The sequence below is a fragment of the Cyrtonyx montezumae genome, unplaced genomic scaffold (genome assembly GCF_038088225.1).
Source record: "Cyrtonyx montezumae isolate F1298 unplaced genomic scaffold, pur_monq_1.0 scaffold_14, whole genome shotgun sequence".
Lineage (NCBI taxonomy): Eukaryota > Metazoa > Chordata > Aves > Galliformes > Odontophoridae > Cyrtonyx > Cyrtonyx montezumae.
Genome location: NW_027071870.1, coordinates 8457402 through 8473461, shown reverse-complemented (window position 1 = coordinate 8473461; position 16060 = coordinate 8457402). Strand labels below are relative to the sequence as shown.

The 16060-nt window shown below is 47.0% G+C and overlaps 1 protein-coding gene across 2 annotated transcripts in view; it reads left to right on the top strand.

Annotated features, from left to right (window-relative positions):
• The first annotated feature begins 6281 nt into the window (after positions 1-6281).
• Positions 6282-16060, top strand: part of ARHGAP21 (Rho GTPase activating protein 21) — a 106079-nt gene continuing 96300 nt past the window's right edge. The window contains exon 1 of one of the 2 annotated variants that reach the window (XM_065731369.1): positions 6282-6647. In XM_065731369.1, the coding sequence (XP_065587441.1) occupies positions 6570-6647 (78 nt within the window). In that variant the 5' untranslated portion in view covers positions 6282-6569. Of the gene's footprint in view, positions 6654-16060 lie in introns of both variants that reach the window. The other variant, XM_065731368.1, reaches the window with a different exon arrangement.

The window sequence follows — 16060 nt, the reverse complement described above, 5'->3', positions numbered from 1 at the left end:
AACACAGAGCTGCTCTTTCAGCAAAGGGGGTAGGGGAACAAACATTGTCACCTCACTTCTCCCTACCATTTGAGCCTTTTCTGTCATGGCCAATTTTAAATAGATTTGATATTTATTATCTTGAACTCTTCTAAACTCTGTGTGCATGTGTGGGAGGGGATGGTTTTAAGGGAGAATGCTGCACATCTAATAGTCCCTGTTGGTTTTCTAAAACAAGTTAGCATTGTCTGACCTGAAGTGAATAAAGCCACAACAGAACTGATGCTTTATCTGCTAAACACTGGCTCCTCTAATCTAAAACAAATGAACGAACGCAGATAGTTTAAGTGAATGCAGAAAGATCAGAGTGATTTTTTTCCCTTAGCCCTTTAGAAAATTAGGAAATCTTGTTGTAAACAACACGCATGGCATTTTCAGAAACAAGTTGTCATTCCACAGAGACAGTTTCCAACAGCAAAATGTGAAAAACGAGTTTTGCTTTGCTTATGGTTTCAGCATGTTTCAGTAGCTTCTCATTGCTAGGAACCCAGGATAAAAGTAAAGTGAGTTCTGCTGGGCTCCTCCTAGTTGTAATCTGCTTGCTCAAATTGTGCATTGCAACTAATTCCCCCAGGCACACTGAATTATACTTGACTTTGTTTTTGTCTCTGGATAGATGATGGTAAATTCCTGCAGGCTTGAACAATGTCATAGTTTGCTTCACAGAGTACCAAGTTTGCTTTTAGTGAATGACTGAAGCTTGTTGCTGTAAAAGGTGTGCATCAGCCTGCTTGGACTCAGGCTGTCAACCCCTGGGTCCAGTTTGAGCAGACTGTATGCAGGCACGCACAGCAGCATTAAGAAGTACCTGGGTGTGAATTCACAGCACACCAGAAGCTTTCCACCATCTCTGTTTTGAACATGTCTCATGGAAGAATAACCCCCCCTTGCCACTCAGTCATCGTTGCTCCGAGGAGAAATGAAGTTAGCTGCACACAGCCTCCTTTCCACCTGGAGATGGACCAGTGATGCTGGCCAGGAGAAACAACCACTTCTCTGTGAAGTCCTGGCTTCTCTTTGTGCCTCAGACCTGGACTGTGTGACGAGCAGCATCCTGACAGAGACAGCTCTCTCTCACACCTCGATTTTGTGATCCAAGAAGATGACGCTGAAGACTTGGGGTGCTGAGATGCTGCTTCTCACAAGGCAGCTAGCTGGTTCCCAAAGGAGACAGCAACCAGAAGACAAATGGCTAAAAATCCAACAGGGTAAGGACCAGATGCCCAGATATCTGCACAAGCTGTGGTATTACTCTCCATTGATACTCTCAAGTCCACAAAATGTTTTGAGAATAAGCAGTTCATTGCCTCCTTTTCCAAACCCTGGCCTCTAGCCTGAGCACAGGCACAATCCTCTGTCACTGCAGTCACGTCGTACCTCCTATTTGAAAAAGATGTTGGAGCCATATGCACACACACACGTACAGATCAGAATGGGCTGCCCAGGGAGGTGGTGGACTCACAGTGTGTTCAGGAGCGTGTTCAGGAACACAGGAGGTCTTCAAGAAATGTGGAGAAGTGGCACTGAGGGACAGATTTGGTGGGCATGGTGGGGATGGGTTGGGGGGGTGGAATACATGATCCCTTTCCCAACCTTAATGATTCTATCATGCTGATTCTCCTCTGAGGAGAACACAAACGGCCAGGGAGCCTGCATAAAAAATCTCTCTCTTGTGTAGTAGTGAAATGCAAGGTCCAGAGAGAAGCCTGACCCAGGACCATGATGCCTGGCAGCAAAGCACCTCTCCCCTATCTACCACATCATTCCACAGCCTGTATGGGAGGAGCCAACTTGACCATTTCTAAGTCATTTCAGGTCAGGACTGGGTGGAAAGTTGTGCAGACTCATGCTGTTAACTGGAAAGAAGCTGCGGTGTCCTGAAAGCAGGGGCTGGAATTGTCCTAGCACAGGATAGAAAATAAGGCCAGGGAAATCAGCTCCTGGCAGCTTCTGCGCAGAAGGTGGCTGCCCCTTCCCATGTCACAGTGCCAGAGACGCAGGTCCTGAGAGTGCAGATAGAAATAACTCCACACTCAGCCTCACTGAGCACACCCAGTAGTCATTTTCACTTCACGGTCCTGAACCTGCCATGCATTTATGCAATATCACACCCAAGCTGGCTCATTGCTTCAAGTCATTTACGGCTATGGCAGGGGAAGGTGATAGGCTGTGTTGCCCACCAGACTGGTTAGCTTAGTGGTGAAGAATATTTTGAGGACATATGAATCAGCACTGACACTTCTGCTCTTACAAAGCATGTCTCCCTGCCTCGCCTCCATTCAGCAAGCCTGGTGATGCTGGCTCTGATCTGCTTCAGTGCCCAGCCACTCTCAGGGCACCGCACTTCCCCTTTGTTTAACCTGGTGCTTGTCTCAGCCTTGCCCTGTAGCTGCTCTGCACATCTCATTACTCACGGGCACCACTGGCAGTCATCCTCATGTTCCAGACTGAAGCCCACTCAATGCATTTTTTACCATGACTTCCATACATTTTTCCTTTTGTAGTAAGTCACCTCGCCACCTTCAAGATGCACGCCCCACCACACATCTTCAGCAACCTCTGTGACTTTCCAGTTGGAAAATGTGTTGTTCTCACAACAGCTTCAGCTAGGCAGAGATTTTACCAGGGGACTTAGTTGGGCAGAATACAGTGTATGCTCAGAATGGGACTACTTCTAACAGCTCATAGCAGGGTGCAGCTGGTGGAGACAGCATCACTGAAGCTTCATGATGCCAAAACCTTCTCCTACTATGAGCCCAGTGGCAGGTTTGGCTGCAATTCTTGGCAGTGCTCTGGAGCACTTAGAAAGCCTCAGCATCCAGGGCCAACTGAGATAGGTGTGATCGCTTGTGGAGAGAAGATTGAAATAAAAGCAGGGAGGCACTTTGGTCAGAGTTCAGCGTGCACAAGGGAGCCAAGACTTAGGCACGGCAGCAATGGCATTGATCTCTGCAGCCAGGGGGGAGGTAATAGAGAAGTCCACAGAGGGAGAGGGGAATGTTACGGTACAACTACTAGAAAACCAGCCATCATCAGTAATATCCAGGGTGAATAATGTGTCAGTGTTGGATGGAAAACATGCCTGTATCATGGATGAAACAAAGGAATCTTAATGCAGAAATCTGTAAAGCAAATGCAGACAACGCTCAGATTATTGTGTGGCTCTAGTCATGGCTTCACAGAAGGCTTTCACTTATCTAGAAAGGAACTGTAGTATCTTGGAAATATTGGTTAATGAAAAATGTGTGCATCATTTTGACCTGCCATTCTGGGGACAGTGTGATGAATCATCCTCACGTAGGGCACCAGACAGTATCTCTGGGAGTATGGAAGCTGCTGTACTGATGCCAGTTGGTGCCATGTCTGTGCACTGAAAAAGCCCACAGCCAGGATGCTCGCTGTGGTGCTCGCACACTTTGGGGAGTTAGCAGCAGTCTGAAACAGAGAAGTTGCAGAGGTGTCCGCATTCAGCCTGAACTGCCCAGAGTAGACCCTGACTGTGAGATTTAGGCAGATGGGTTCTTATAGTAGGAAGCATTACTGAATGGATCACCTCAACAGCTCCCAGAGGTGACAATTTCTGAGACCAAATGTGTCGAACTGCTTAAAACAAGATCTCTTCCTACTCACTCTTCCAAAACCCAGACCCTTTAAACTTGAATTTTTTCCTACTGGACTCTTCACTTTATAGTCTTTCCCTGTACCATCACAGAACACCCAGGGTTTACCGTTATCTCCCACTGCTGCCTATCTAATCTACCCTACCAGGTGCTCCACACTAATCTAATCTGGAAAGTCCTGTAAGAAATCTGTTGTCACTTTGGCTTCTGTTTCTCTCTGTGTTTTTCCCTAAGGCAGGGCAGTAGAAGCAGGCCTTCAGGACAGCTGGGACAACTTGGGCTGCTTGGGCAGCGAGTTTGTGTTCTGGGTCCGTTTTTGTGTCATCACTCGCCTAGCAGAACTGGCACAGGACAATGAGCACAGTGCAGGCCCAGCTCTGCCCACCTCTGCCACTGAAGCGAACCAGCACCCAAGTGGCTCAGGTGCTGCCAGAGATGCCTGCACCAGCTCTCCTGTGGGGATGACACTCTTTAGCAAGGAGTCATAATAAACAGTAGGACGGTGCTAACACTTTAAGCTGCTGCAGCTGCCTGCTAACAGAATATGTGTCAACACCTTCAGACTGGAAGGTGAGAAAGTGACATTACAGCTCTCAGTTACCCTAATTCTGCTCTTGCAACCTCTTTTTATTAAATCACTTTCAGAGGTGGCTGAGGGACTCAGATATCGCTTATGTGGAGTGGGGCTGAGAACGAGCATGTTTCTGAACACTTTCCTCCTTCTGTAAGTTCTGTTGTAATGATAACACCATATTTAGAATGAAAAATTACAGCAGCCTTATGCATGAAAGTCCTACAGACATCTCGGCCCCCTAAGCAAAAACATCTGCCACAAAAATAGAAAACTGTGATTAAGGGGAAGAAAATGAAGCACGTACAGTTTAATAAGGATCTGGCACTGCAAATATTCTTTTGATAATTGCACTAATAGAACCTTCCCAGAGTTAATAATATCTATTCCCCCAGCCTCACCATGAAACAATCTGAGATTCTGGAATCACATCTCACTCTGTGATATTTTTGCCTCACTGTTATGTTTTGAACACTAAGGCTCGAGAATTTGATTGGCAGTGTAAGAAAAGTAAAAATGGGAGATTTGTCACTGTATTGATGTAGCTGTGGTGATATAAATAGAGACTCACCAGATACTAAATGACTGCTCAGATAGTCTATTCATGTTTCAATCTGAGACGTTTTATAAATCTGACAACTTTCTGCACGGATATTAGTTATGATGCTAATTTAGATTTGGAGCCGGTACTGCGGCTCCCAGAGGAGAAGTGATGATTACGAATACATGGAACTTATTTAATATACATAATAGATTTCCAATGATGTTCTGCAGATTGACACAATGACTACAGCGCAGGGAGCAGCGCGCAGCCAAGCACACAAATACAGCTCTCGGTTTCGTCTGGGAACAGCTTCCAAACGCGCAAAGTACCTCAGCCGTTCCCCTTCTTCACTCTTTCGGTTTCAACTCCGCTCTTTTGGACTTCTTGACAACCGCGGATTGAATCATAAGTTCGCGCAGGGACTGGACGGCAAATAAATGTTGTGTGACGGCGAGAGACGAGGAGGGAGCTGGCCGGGCTCGTCCCGAGCGCGGGGATCCAGGTGCACCGCCGGCAGCGCAGCCCGGCGTCCTCCGCGAGGGCGGAAAAGCGGCGATTACCGCCGTCCCGCCGGGAAAGCTGAGGGGAGAGAGGGACCGCCTCGGGGCTCCACGCGGCCGGGAGCCAGCTCCCGCGCCGTCGTCTGAGCAGGAGGCGGCTGCATTTTCGGAGGGAACAGAAACCGCCGGCCCGCAGGCGAGGGGGGGGGGAACGAGAGCTCCGGGCGCGTCTCGTCGCCGCCGCGGGGCAGAGGGGCCCTAACCCCGCGGCCGCCGAGAGAGTAGGGGCGGGCGGAGCGAGGGCCTTCCCCGGGCCGGGGGTCTCCGGGAGTCGCGGCGGCGGCTGAGCCGCACGGAGCCCGCGGGCGATGGCCCCCACCTCCTCACCCCCCCCGACCCCCGCCGAGGGATGCCGGTGCCCAGGTGGCCGGCAGCGCAGGGGCGCAGCTGGCGCAGCCTGAGAGTCCTCGGGCGGGGGCGGGGGCGGGGCCGGGCCGGGCGGCCGCGCTCGGGTGGAGCGGCGCGGAGGCCCCGAGGGAGGGGCGGCGGGCGGGGCGCGGTGGTCTGATCGCCGGCGGCGCCGGGGGGAGGGAGGGCGGCGCTGCCTGGGAGCGGCGAACAAAAGCCCGGCTTCGGCGGCGCGGGGCCGCGCTCTTTTGTTGTCGCTTCGTCGGTGGAGTGAGTTCCGTGGCAGCCCGCCCCGCCGCCGGCACGGCCCGAGGCTGTGGGACAGGCGGCGGCCCCCAACTCGCGCCCGCCCCTCGCGAGTTGATCAAAGTTGGTCCGGCCCGGAGCCGCCGGCACGCCCGGCCCCGCCGCTCCTCTGCCTCCCGCCGTCCCTCCCCGTCCCGCTCCGCGTGCGGCCAGGCGGCAGCAGCAGTACGGGCACCGCCCGCCCCCGCCTCCCTCTCCTCCCCGCGGTCGGGGCTTGGGATAGGAGGAGTTGGAGGAAGAGGAAGATGACGAGCGGGCGCAATTAGCCCAACGAGGGACGGGTGGCGGCGGCTCCGCGTCGGGACCGATACCTCCGTGCTCTCTCCTGCTGCTGCCATGAAGGCGGACGCCGGGGAGCGCCGCTGAAGCCCGGCTCGGCCGCTGCCCCATGGCCGCTGCGTGACGGGGCCGAGCCCCCCCACCCTCGGTGGGGCCGCCCGGGATCGGCATCGTCGTCGTCACCGCTGCGGCCGCCGCGCTGGGTGCGCGCGAGCGGCTCCGGCGCTGCTTCCCCGCTCCCCTCTCTTCCTCGATGTGGGCTCCAGAGGATTTGCACCTCCTTTGTAACCGGGAATGAGATAATGGCGACGCGGTGGGCAGCGGGGTCACCTGGCGGAGATGGAGACAACGAGCCCCCCCCGAGCGGCGGCGGCGGCCAGGTAGGAGTGTACGGGCTGGGCCCGGGCGGCCGCCTCCCGCCGCGGGGAACGGCTTGGCTGGAGCGGGCTTAATGGCCGCCCCCTCTCCTTCCTCCTCCCGCCCTCCCTTTCTCTCTCCCTCTCTCTCTTCCTGCCCGCCCGCCCCGGAGTTGCTGGGAGTTGGACGCTGGGAGCGGTGTGGGGCCGCGGCTCCCGCCCCGGCTCTCGGGGTGTTCGGTGGGGGTGGCCCCGTCCGTTTCCCGTGCGACCGACCCCGCAGCGCGGCTTCGGGGTACGGCTTCGTCCTTCCCCGCAGCGAGAAGCGTGAACGCGGTGCTTCGTGGTGGGAATGCCGGCCTGTCCGCGGCGACCGGCGATAAACGCGCTCTGAGCCGCGGTGTTTGTTGCTGGAGTGCTTCTCCGTGAGTTTAGCCTGAAAACTTAACGGCGCGCCCCGTGGTGTCACTGCGCGTGTTGGGACAAGCAGCCCGTCTAACGCCGAGCTGTACCCCGTGATTCCCTCTGTGCCCCGTCGTAATGGCGGGTTAAACAGTTAAACGACTGTTACTACAGACCGACAAAGCATACAGCAGCTTCAGCCGAGCTGTCCCGAGGTACGCCTGAAACTTTGCTTACGAAGACCAACTTCTGTGTTGTTCCTGACTTGAGGCGCGCTGCGCCCGTGATAGAAGGCTGACTTCGGCTTTGGAATGAGCGTCCTTGATGTGGAGTTACCTTTTGTCGGCTGGAACTAACTGCATCAAGCTGGTACGGAACCTAGCGAATTGAGAAAGGGAAGCTGGTTTTGAAGCCGGCAGGTTTTAGTCTGCTACTATCCTCAGTTCACCCTTTTGCCTTGATTTAAAGTGCCACATATGGTGGCGTAAGATTTTTCTCACTGCCGTTGCAGTCTCTTAGAGCAGGTGGGTTACGTGAGGACAAAATAGGAGTTCTGAGTAAAAGCAGGAGATGGTAAGGTTTTGGACTTGGTGATAAAATCCACATACAAATAAAGAATTTGTGTTATTCTTGTTAAACTGAAAACAACAGAGTTTTTTGGAGAGTGTATCTTTTACTACTATTCCTGTAGAGTGAGAGGAGGGAAGTGGCCACACGTCAAAGTCTGCTTTTTAATTCTGTCGAGTCTGTTGGTCTCTTGGCTCTGGCTCTCCTCTTGTAATCTACCTCTCCCTCCCGGTAAGCCCCGATGAGGCTCCTGGCACTTCTGCAGCTCCTCATCTTAAAGCTGTCTAACTCCTAGGTGTGGGATTGTAAAATGGGCTGCACTGTCTGCTGTTTTGCCTGGTATTTTGGTGTTGCAGTTAAATGTTAACTGCTAGAAAGTACGCGTTTACTCTGATAATTGTACACTGATGGCTGCCTCAATCACAGCAGGTCTGACATAATCTTTACTTGAATGAAGATAGCCCTCCTGAATGCCTAATCAAGGTCGCAGTGCTTTCTCAGGCACTTCAGTGTACATATTCCTGAGTGGCTTCAAGTACAATTTATTTCCTTATTCTTATATTTTGTTTCATAGAATGGTGTGAAAGGCCAAGAGAGAATGAGGGTTGTGGTCTTCTGAACCTGTGATCTACTGTCTGGGTTTGGCTGATGGAGCAGTTACTGTGTGCAGTGCTGGTGTACTGTGCGTGAATGATCTCTAACTGAAATATGGTGTGTATTAGGCAGTAAGGACATCATTTCTCCAGGGAAAAACAAAAATCAGGAAATGTTTTCAGTGAAAAAACTCAAACCCAAACTCATGAATTTGTGGAGAAGTTGATGGGGGGGTTTCATAGTGTGCTAATACTGGCATTAAAGGTATTAGCATTTGGGGGGAATGATTTATGTTTTTGGGATGCTGTCTTCCATATGTTGTTTGCATTATAATGCAGTATTAACTCACGCCCATGTAATAACTCATACACCTGCAAGTGCAGCAAGTTGTGGTGAGGAAGACCCCCAAGCACAGCCTGTGTTCATCGTGGATGAGGCAGCTGCAGCAGAAGTTAACATTTCCAGCCAGTCAGAGGTTTTGAAAACATACAATGATAACTGTTCGTCTTTGGTAAGACACGGGTTGGACAAGAGAAGGGAACTCGTGAGCAAGAAACTCTTGCTTCTGTTATCTTTGCACACACAGATGGGAAAACTGCAGATGTATGGTTTGACTCCTTTAGTTAGTGCATATATGGGCAGATAATAGTTTTTTGTGTGGCTGCCTATTTTTTCTGTCATCGTGTTCAATTTCTGTCTTGCTTGACCATGATTTCTATTTCTGTTTTACACTTCTCTTTGTTCCTTTTGCCTTGAGAGTGTACCTGGTGGTCTCTCTGACTCTAGAGCCCTGCACTAAAATGATTGTTGAGAACAAAGATTATGCATTCAGGCTCACTGTGCCTATTCAAAGGGACAGTGCACGTATTCTGGGCTCTTGGGGGAGTTGGCAGAGAGGGCCAGGGAATCTCGGGGCTGTTTGCTATTCTTTTTGAAATCTGACACACATTTGCAAATGGGAACAAAAATTGCCGAGCTTATGTTCATAAGGATAGATAAGTGAGAGTGTGCTTTCTCTTGCTTTTAGATTACTGAGCGTATGCTATCTCCATTTTGTCAGGTTCTAGAGGTGTTTTGCTGTAGAGATTAAGCCCTGCTGAAGTACAGGCAGTACTGCCTTAGTCACAACATCGCATTTACAGGCTTGTCCAGATTCAAGGCTGGACCTGGCTGCTTTGCTGTTGTAAATATAAACTCCATTTTTCTGCCTCCTACTTCGCATTTGCTAAAATCCCTCCCCTCCCTCCCCCAGAAAAAAATCCATCCCCAAACCAACTGCATCACTTTGTGGTGCAGTTTGCAGTAAATCCATATTAAAAGGAAATTAAAGAATGTTAAAATATATAATTGAAAAAATACAACTGACATCTGTAGCTTTCAAAGGGAAGCTTTTATTGTAAAGCATTGTTTCCTCTACTTATGATTTCTAAAAAAAATAATACATTTTATTAAGAGGCTTTGATACTTTTTCTGTTGGAAATTTGAGCACTTTTTATTTTTTTTTTAATTGGAAATGCCTAATACTTTACTGCAAAAAAAAATGTGGAGTGTGTAGGTTTTTTTTCTGGGCAGTTGGATTGTTAGGAATAGGAGACCTTCGAGGCATTCCCGGGAGTTCCTGTTTTGGGCAAATAATTAGGGGGTGTGTTTCCAAAGGCTACAATAAATGAGAAGTTAGATTCTTCAGTACTTGCACAAGTTCAGTATTTGTGGTTATAAATACAGGGGGAGGAAAAGTTCTGCATATTCTCTCATGTCTTATCAGAGGGAGCACAACTGCATAAGTTGGACAGATCAGGAACCAGAGAAGGGCAGCAACGACAGTCAAAATAGAAAATGACTGGCATTTTCATGAACATTGATTAGTGGACTGTGCTTACTATTGCACTGGCCTAGTTGGGATGACACTGATAAGCCTAGAGTGGTGACATTCAGGTGTTATGTGTCTGCTGTAGGAGCAGGAGCTCTGGAGGGCTGTATTTAGATACCGTGTGCCAGTCTATATGTAATTACACCTGTAATTGTGTGAGCTACTCTGGAACTCTATCAGTGGAGATCAGTACCTTTTCTGTGTGTAGAGGCTTTAATGTAATGTAAAGAGGCTTAATTATAATGTAACAACTCAAAATCGGTGAAAGGCATTTATAAAATTTTATATGTAAAATAATACACAGTACTAGAAAGAAACACTGTTGGAAATGGCTGGTAGTTGTGGTGTTCTATAGAGAACTGTGCACAAATACTGTATCAAGGGAAAATAGATTCAATAAAGATAGCAGTGCAAACAGAGAGTGTTCTTCTTAACTATTCAAAAACGTTGAGTCAAACTGTGTTTGTTCATGCAATCCTGACACTGGTTTCTGCTCACATTTACGTCAGGGTAGGCCTGAGGTAGTTCTGACAGAACGTGGACCTCTTCTGTAGGGAAGTGTTAACAATTTGGTAAGCGATAGTATAAAGCAGCAAATTATTTATTTCCTTCAGAACAGGAGGGGATGTGCCTTCAAGCGTAACTGGACCTGCCATTTCCTTTTTTTTCAAGTGAATTTTGGCTTTCCAAAAAGACACCTTTGTTACACTGCATCAGTAGCTGTTTGAAAAACAAGAACTTCTGGAAGAGAAGCTCAATGGATTGAAGACCTCCTTGAACTGAACCAGTGCAAAATAACTGCATTTTCAGTATGCAGTGTACATGTTTAAGTGGTAAATCATAGAACACCTGGTGTTGGAAGGACCCAGAGGAATCAGCAAATCCAGCCCCCAGCTCCACACAGGACATCCCAAAATCCAAACCCAGTGTCTGAGAGCGGTGTCCAAACGCTCCCAGAGCTCCATCCCTTGGGCCGTGCCCACTGCCCCGTGCAGCCCGTCCATGCCCACCGCCCTCCGGTGCAGAACCGTTCCCTGACCCCCAGCTGCCCCTCCCCTGACACAGCTCCATGCCGTTCCCTCGGGCCCTGTCGCTGTCACACAGAGCAGAGCTCAGCGCTGCCCCTCCGCTCCCTGCGAGAGCTGCAGCCGCCATCAGGGCTCCCCTCAGCTCCTCTGCTCTGGGCTGAGCACATCCAGGGCCCTCAGCTGCTCATCTTTCATCTTGGCCTTCAGACCCTGCTCTGTAATAGCTTTATATTCTTATATTGTGGCACCCAAACTGCACTCAGTGCTGGAGCTGAGGCTGCGCAGAGCAGACAGCCCTTCCCTTGCTGGGCCTGGTGTACCCCAGGGCACACTGCTGGCACATTAAACTTGCTGCCAGCCACAGCCTCCAGATCCCTTTCTGTGGGGCTGCTCTTCAAGGCTCACATCCCTTACTCAGTACATGTACTCCAGGTTGGCCCATTCCAGGTACGCAAAGAATCTGACACTTGCCCTTAAACTTCATGTGGTTGCTCAGTCCTTCAGTTTGTCAAAGTCCCCCTGTAAGGCCTCTCTGCTCCCCCCAAAGGGAATCAGCAGCTCCTCCCAACGTAGGATTGTCTGCAGACTTACTTAGTATGTATTGGAGTCCAGCATTCAGATCATTTATAAATATGCTAGAGAGAGCTGGCCCTGAGGTGTTTCTGTTTTAACAAACAGCAAAGCACTGACTTGACTTTTTTTCCTACACTAAGTTCTTTTAAGCAGTCCCTGTTGTTAAACTAAATGCAGTAATAATATCACTGCTCCTTCTGATATATGATTTCTTGTCTGTGCTGTTTACTTGTATGCACAAAAAAAATTGAGCAAACTGTTGGGAAAGAAAAAGCATCTGATGATGCTTATACGCTTTGTGCATTTGTGTTCTTGTACTACTTGAGTGTACAAAAATGTCTTGTTGATGTCTAAATTGAAGCTCAGCAGAATTCTAGCTCAGTACTGCCTTTGGAAAAAGTAAAAGCTGATATTTTTATTTACTTATTTAATTATGTGAACATGTGTGCATGTTGCTTTGTAGAGGAGGTGATGCCAACGTGGATGGGTGCAACCTTCGTTATGGAACAGAAACGTCTCTGTTATCTTTTTCTAAGGAAACTTGCAGTTGTTTGTATGTTGAATTGCAGAGGCTAGGAAGCAGCGTATAAAAACTTAGGAAATGATGTTAAATGAAAATGGATTTATTTCCTGTTGCTAATAAGAGGTCATTGTTTCTAAAAAGCCTGACATAGACCCACTGCAAGTGGCAGGGTGGTGTAACTGCTGTTGAGGCCAGTGTGTCAATAAACTGGACTCCAGAAGTCATTCTGAGCTGTGAGGTGTGGCTCCTTCATTGCAGAAGACAACAATTCCTGTGAGCTCATAAAGTCCCTGGGTTTAGCTCAGTGCTACAGAGAAGGAGTTTGCCTGCCTCCCCTAATAGGTAATCTTTATACCAAATGATGTGTTGTGCCAAGTGTGATATGTAAACAGTAGATGAGAGTTAACGCTGCCTGGTTGGATTGATGGATAGTGGAAATAATCATGTAATGCTCTGCCTGTTCATTATACAATTAATGTAAAGATACATAAGATTATTGTAAACTGTGTATTTTTTTCCTGTCTGAGCCCTTCTTATAGCTTCTCACTTTTAATACTTCTTTATGAAGGCACTTACAATAGTTTTTCCCCATCACCAGTAGCAGATAAATGCAGCAGGAGTGTAAGTGCAGGTGGGAGCAGGAACATCAAACAGACTTGTGCTCCTCCTCTCAGAAGCCCTGCACATCTTGTAAACCAGAAGGTGCTGAAGAAAATGCCTTTAATCTTAGGGTTGAAGGTGTGATAAGCTGTTTTATGTATACAGCTCTTAAATACTTGCAGGCCTTCTTCATTGGAAGGCTTTCCTATGTTGTGTCTTTGCCTTTTCTGTTGTTTTTAAACAGGATGAAATGTGTTTTTCTTTCTCTCATTACACTGGAGCTTCCTGAATTGTTATATACATTGTTTTTCTGTAAAGATGAAGCAGTTTTCTGAATTTACTCTTTAATCTGTGCTGTGAGATTTGAAGAAAACTTCTATGGAGATGATATCTGCAGTCTCTAAAATCTCTTCTTCACTTGCTGATAGGCAAAGCTATGGGCTTTGCTCTCTGAATCTCTTTATTTGTATTGTGGGGATAGAACTGCTCCATCTTCCTGAATATCTGTGCCCTATTACAGCTTTGAATGCCATCACCAAACTGTGCTCCCTAGGAAATGTTGCTGCTCTTCTCTTCCTGATTTTTGTGTTTCAGAAAGTGCTTCTGAGTACTGGGAGCTGTTGCTGCAGCTCTGAGCAGCACATTGTTTGAGAGAGCCTGATTTGGATCATGTCAGTAAAGATGTGGTGCTGGTTGTCAGGTGCTGTGAGGGCTTACTGGAGAAATACCGGCAGCTCTTTAGATTTTGACTTTTTCTTGCAACCGTGAGCATACACCTTTGGAAGTGTAGGTAGTAGGCTTATTTATGTTTCCATTTATTATTATTATTTTTTTAATTTTCTTTTGCTAGCAGCTGCTGCTTTGCAAAGAGTGAATGAGGAGCCCCCTTAGGGGCCATGGCTAATTACAGCTCGGCTCTTGGTGGAGGGGTGTGCTGCAAGATAGACAGTTTTCTTTTATGTGTGTGGCATTTGCATAATGTGTTAGGACACACTGTATGGATTGCATTAAGCACAAGCAAATACACTGTAGGGAATAATCTTGCACTGACAATCAGTGGCTGCCTAGATGACCTAATCCTCATTTTGAATTTTGAGATTTGTTCTTTTTGTTTTTCCACTTTGAAGGACAGGAATGAGAAATAAGAGAAAGCTTGGAATCTTGTTGAGAATAGTGATGTTGAACACTTCTGAGTAATGACTGTAGTTGGTACACATCTGCTGAAAAGAGAAATGTTTTTGAATTCATCTTGTAGCTGAAGTGGTAGCATGTTCTCCTAGTTACATTTCTACATTTTAATGGAGTATTATTTCTTAGTGAAATTTAATTACAAAATGATTAAATAATTTAAAAATATATTTTATTTTCTCCTCTTCTGTTTTTGCCTCTGAGTATTTAGGACTTTCCATGTTAAACAGTTGATGAGAGTGTAAGAGAATTAAAACTCTACAGGGTTGGGGAGTCAATGCTGCTTAAATCAGTGTCAGCATTTAACATGTAGGTGTTGTCTAATTCACATTTCTGCACGCTTATTTATTTCAAATTGTGAAGGCAGAATGGGTTAAAATACAGGTATGTTTCCTAGGAGTGCTACCTGTTTTGACCTGGAGGTGAACTTAAGAAAAATAATCATGTGTCCAGAAAGCCCTTACAGAGTATTTGGATTATGACAGATACATGTGGTCTACACAGTAGCTCCTGGTATTGGGGCAGCCTTCTCAGCTGAGAATCAAAACATTGTGTTGTTTGGGCCACTGAAAGCAGCAGCACATCTACTATGTGCCCTTAGGCAGGTGGCTCTTACCACCTTTAAGTTCTGAGGATCTGGTTAGAGTTAAATTGGGAAGGAATGCCTTGGTTTGCATGGAGTGCTCAGCCTCATCATAATTCCTGTTTTGTTGTTCTGCTTTCTGGTTTTGATGCAGTTTGAATAGCAAGACTACGATTATTGTGAAAAGTATTCCCATGTGTAGCCACAGATGTTTCTTATCCATCAATAGCTGTTAAATCTTACTTGTTTCTAATTGCATGCATTTTAAATTTCATTATTTCCATTCACCATGGTGAAAGGTGAGTAAGTAAACTTTGCCTGGAGTAATCAATTTTCATGGCAATTTTACAGACCTTCTGTGTACTTCCTGTTTTCGTATGGGTTTGGTCTGAACATGGTCCAGCATTCTCTATTTTAGTTAATTAAATGAATTGAGAAGTTGCTTTGGAGCTCCCTATAGGTGAGACTTGAATGTGATTTCCTTTATGGCCTTTAGAAAGGAATAATGAATGGCTGTTGTTCTGCTGTTCTGATGTCAAAGTATCCTGTCTCCTCCAACTGACACTGGGAGGAAAGCTAGGAGACTGCTAGAAACAAGTTTACATGAATATTGTTCAATCTGTGCATCAGAATCAGGAGTAATTCAGTACCCATAAATACTCGAGTGAGCTGGTGTTCTGATACTGATATCATGGAGGTAATCTTGCAAGCTCATTAATTGCATCTCTTTTGTTCTCATTAAAAAAAAAAAAAGTTGATCATGGATTTTTATTTTCTTAATAATAATGACTGTCCCAAACGGCTCCTGTAGCTCTGTTGTGGAACAAAGGTTTTTTTTTATGTATGGAAGTGTTACAAAACAGGACGTTGTATAATGGATACAGGCCAATACTAGTAGCATTGCATAGCCTATGCCCTTTAGCTGTTCTTTTTTTTTTTTTTTTAATGACTTTGTCAGTGGTTTTGAATAGGTTTTTTTTCCTGTGTTTACACTGTGACTGAGAATTTGATTCAGCTGTACAGCTGGACAGGTCTTTCTGCTGTTTTTGTGAGTTAAGTAGTAACAGGGAAGTGAAGTACTTACTTTTCTATTTTCCTTTGTACACATTTTTTACTTGCTAGTGAAGATAAATGTTGGTGAGGAAATGCTGAAGGACCTCTTGATGTTCAGTATATGTTGATAAAGCGAAAACTGTGTGCGTAAATGTCAAGTGATACGTATGGGGAAGGTTAAAACAGTCAGTGCTGCACTGAAAGTGCTGAGAGGTAATGCTTGACTTGGAGCTCATGAGTGGAGTCCTCAGAGCTGTGATTGCTAGTTCTAAAGACTCAGTAGGTTAACTCTTCATGGTGGTCAAAAAAGCAAATTGTCATCCATTTCAACATAGTTTTGAGCAGCTAATGTTCTCTGTCATGTATTGGTGTGTAAATCCATGGCACCATTGCAGCTGATATGTCTAGGCCTGGTTCTCTTGCTTCCCTCTTTGTTTTTCCCCATTTGAGAAACAA